At 55.2% G+C, this 3,911-nt stretch overlaps 1 protein-coding gene across 1 annotated transcript in view; it reads left to right on the forward strand.

Annotated features, from left to right (window-relative positions):
• Nucleotides 1-660: 660 nt before the first annotated feature.
• CRYBB1 (crystallin beta B1) overlaps nucleotides 661-3,911 on the forward strand; it is a 13,602-nt gene continuing 10,351 nt past the window's right edge. Inside the window, exons 1-2 of the mRNA XM_021703509.1 lie at nucleotides 661-713; nucleotides 2,070-2,256. Of these exons, the coding sequence (XP_021559184.1) occupies nucleotides 2,089-2,256 (168 nt within the window). The 5' untranslated portion in view covers nucleotides 661-713; nucleotides 2,070-2,088. The remainder of the gene's footprint in view (nucleotides 714-2,069; nucleotides 2,257-3,911) is intronic.

The following is a 3,911-nucleotide window of genomic DNA, read 5'->3' on the forward strand; positions in this document are numbered from 1 at the left end:
CCCCGCTGGCTGCCAATCCTGGGGCCGAGGAAAGGGGAGCCCCAGGGAGCGTGAGAATGAAGCAGACAGGCTCCCCAGCCAGCCTGTTGGGGGTGGTTCCTGGTTCTGACACCTCTGTCAGAGAGCTCGCTTGGCTCAGCTGTGAAATGGGTACTGAAAGTACTAAATAAGGTGGCTCGTCCTGGGGCTTGACCACGACGGCGGGTAGGGTGTCTACCGCGGCGCACAGCGAGCACTCAGCAGGTGGGGCTGTTGACCACACACCCACATCTGCCTTCACGAAGCATCTTCCCATCTGCTGTGCTCCTTGTCACCCAAGTAGCCTGCCCCCCTGGGGCTCCCCTTTCCTCGGCCCCAGGATTGGCAGCCAGCGGGGACCCTGTGGGCCCAGCCCAGCTGGGGTTTCGGAGAAAGGCCTAGGGCTTGGGGCCAGGCCCAGGGCGAGGTGGAGCGGCAGCGGGCCAGGGTTTCTGCTGCGCGAGCCGGGCTCACAATGGAAAGTGCTGCCCTCCACAGTAACAGGCTAGGTCAGGGCCCCCGGGGGCCGCTCCCTCCCCGGAGCCTGCTGAGCCAGCTCCCACTTTGTGCCACAGACCATGGGCCCTGGTGTCTGCCAGACTATAAAATGGGGGGTCGGCCCCCAGTCACCCACTGCACCAGCCCGCCCGCCTGCCCGCCTGCCTGTCCTTCAGCGGGAAATAGCAGGTCCCCAGGTAAGAGGGCCACCCAGCAGCTGCTGAGAGCCCGAGGGGAGGGCAGAGAGAGGGGAGGCAGAGAGAGAGGGAGCTCGAGAGAGCCATAACAGAAGAGACAGAAAGGCAGAGAGAGAGAGAGAGAGAGAGAGAGAGAGAAGATCAAAGTAAGCAGAGAAAAACAGAGAGAGTGAGAGAGGGAGAGAGATAGAACATCAACATCCCCAGGAAGGAAGGAGCCCAACTGCTAGCTCAGGGGAATGTTGATTCACAGAGTGACGTGGGGGTTGTGGGGGGGTAAGCAAGTCACAGATGTGGCCCAGATGTCTGGCCTACCCAGAGTGGGCAGAGCACAGTGGAGGAAGGACAGGCCTCAGGGGAGGTGGGGGAGGGATCTGCTTGCCCCAACGAGCTCCTTCTTACACAAAGTGTTCAGGCATCAGCTGGACCAGAGGGTTTCAATCTGTGCTATCAGGGGGTCCTCAAATCCCTGGAAATTGTCTCCAAAATTAAAGGGGGCCCGGGACAAGGCGTTCTTCAAATACTCAAAGGCATCCGTGACCCCAAAGCAATGAGGAACTAGACGCATTGACCAGAGCCCTCTCCAGCCAGTTCCCACGCATAGTCCCCATTTCAGAACCCCCGCCCCCACACACACTGAATCCATCCTCTTGGCTCCCCTTTATGCCCCAGTCCCAGACCTGTGTCTGCACCCACACACCCAGTCCTGGACAATGCCAGACGGAATGGAGTCAGGAACCAGCATGCATTCATTCCCTGAACAGGTGTCAATGCAGAAGCTCCTATGGGAGATGCTGCTGGGCCAAGTGCTGGGGACCAAAGGGTGGATTCATCCGAATAAGGAAACAGCAGAGCGATTAATAACCCTGTTGCTGGGTCCATCCGCTTGAATTGAAACTGGAGTCCTACCTCTGAGTGGCAGGGTGCACTTGGGCGGGTCACCTCCCCTCTCTGAGCTCAGCGGGGATACAAGGCACCCACTGCATGGGGTCAGCGTTCATTCATGGGCATAACAGGCCTGGAGTACCCCCAATGACTCCCAAAGGGGTCATGTTGTTGTTAATCTGGTGGGGCTAATGGATATCACACCAGCAGAGAAGTGCTATACGGGGCATGAAGGAAGGAGATAGTTGGGGAGCGGGGGTGGGGAAGGGAGGGTGTGGCTGTTAGAAGGCCCGGAGGAAGGCATTTCAGGGACGCGTGGTCCTCAGACAAGGAATTTAGAATGAGAGAGAGAGCGAGCGCAAGCAAATGAGTTCAAAGAAGGCTGCAAACGTCTGGTGGCGGGATGTGAGGCTGGGGGGACAGCTTGAGGGTGCCATCCCTGAGTGACCTAGGCCAAAGTCTTCTTTACAGAGGTTTGTAGGTGGGGACCATGTCTCAGGCTGTGAAGGCCTCCTCTACGGCTGCCGTGAACCCAGGGCCTGATGGGAAGGGGAAAGGGACTCCGGCCACAGGACCGGCCCCTGGCCCTGGCCCCGCCCTGGCCCCAGCATCCGTGCCAACGACCAAAGCGGGGGACCTGCCTCCGGGCAGCTTCAAGGTACGCACCCCTGCACATGCTCTCCCCTCGTCCCCTCTCCCCTCCCCGGCTCTTCTCCTCCCTTTACCAGTCCAGCCAGCCTGCACCAGCCTGGGTTCAGAGTTTCTGAAAAGCCAGAAACCACCAGCCCCCCCAGAGGTACTCTAGGAGCAGCAGGTGACCTCAGACCTTCCTGAAAATTCTTCGAAGCAGTGAGGACTGAAAGTGCTTCCCCAGTCCCCTGGGGTTAGGGTTGGTCTGGTTTCAAACTCCGGTGCGCAGAGCTGGGGTCATTTCTCAACGCTGGGTTCACGACAAGCTCTCATGGGGTCCACGCCTGGCCGGCTTTTGTCGTTCCGTTACTTCGTTAATCATTCATTTGTATTTAGCTTTGAATAATACAACCACGCCTGCAAACACCCCCCCCCCCATTGAAAGCCAGAACCGGGTAAAAACCCTCTAACTCTGAAGTTACCCCCATGAGCCCACCACCCTTCTCCCCTACTCAAGGGAGCTGCCTCAGTCACCCCTGCCCGCCATCCGCCTACGTACATGTTTATGCCATATTCCTTTAAAAGAAATTCCTTTATTGGTGTTTTACCTGTTTTTAACTTCTTGAAACAGGCCATATGCCATCATTCTGGGTTTTTCTCTTTCCTTTTCACCTACTATGAGATCGCGAATGGTCAGTCATCTTCACTGTTGTGTGTTGCTGGGGGTCACTCGTGTCGGCAGCTGTCTGATATTTCAGAGCGGGGCCGTCGGGTGGTTGCTAGCTCTGCTCTGATGTCCACTGGGGCCAGGATGTCCTTATCTGTGTCTCCTGAGGCCCACATACCAGAGATCCTCTTGGGAGGACAAGCGTAGGAGTGCTGGGTCGAGAGTATGTGAACCTCTTCCTTGTAGAGCTGGGGAAACTGAGACCCGGAGAAGGAAGACACTTGCCTCGGTTGACGTGAATGGCAAGGTTTCCCCAACTTGGGACAACGAGCAGATGAAAACCCAAAATAGTGGAGGCTCAGTGAAGCAGGGAATTAGCCCAAGTTCAATGCAGAGGCCCCTACGTTGAGGCAGGTGGACTGGCGAGTGTTTTCTGAGCATAAGCTCTGTGGCAGATACTGAGGCTGAAGCTGGAGGTGCAGAATTAGATCAACCCCATACCCCACCCTGGAGGAGCTCTTGGTCTTTGGAGGTTGAATAAAGGGAGAAAGGGGTGCATAGAGAGAGACCCAGAAGCAAAGCAGCAGTGACTGTATTACTTGTGCTAATAATGGGCTGAGCACAGTGCAGGAGCACTCAACCAAGCCCACATGGGGCGAGAGCATCAGGGAAGACTTCCTGGAGGAGGTGACATCTGAGCCTAGAGCAAGACAGGGAACATGAACTCCAAGATGGGGATGTATGGTGGAGGGGGCATTCCAGGCAGAAGGAACAGTACAGAGGAAGGAAGGAAGATCCATCAGTCCCTAATGATGGTGCAGATACTAAATTCGGAAGTGGAAGGAAGGGAGGACAGGATTGTTTCTCAGAATCTGGCTCATGGCCCACTCTCATATGATCTGTGTGGGCCTGCTTTTATTTATATAAACAAAGATTTATATTTATATTTATATTTATATTTATATTTATATTTATATTTATATTTATATTTATATTTATATTTATATTTATATTTA

The sequence above is a fragment of the Neomonachus schauinslandi genome, chromosome 14 (genome assembly GCF_002201575.2).
Source record: "Neomonachus schauinslandi chromosome 14, ASM220157v2, whole genome shotgun sequence".
Lineage (NCBI taxonomy): Eukaryota > Metazoa > Chordata > Mammalia > Carnivora > Phocidae > Neomonachus > Neomonachus schauinslandi.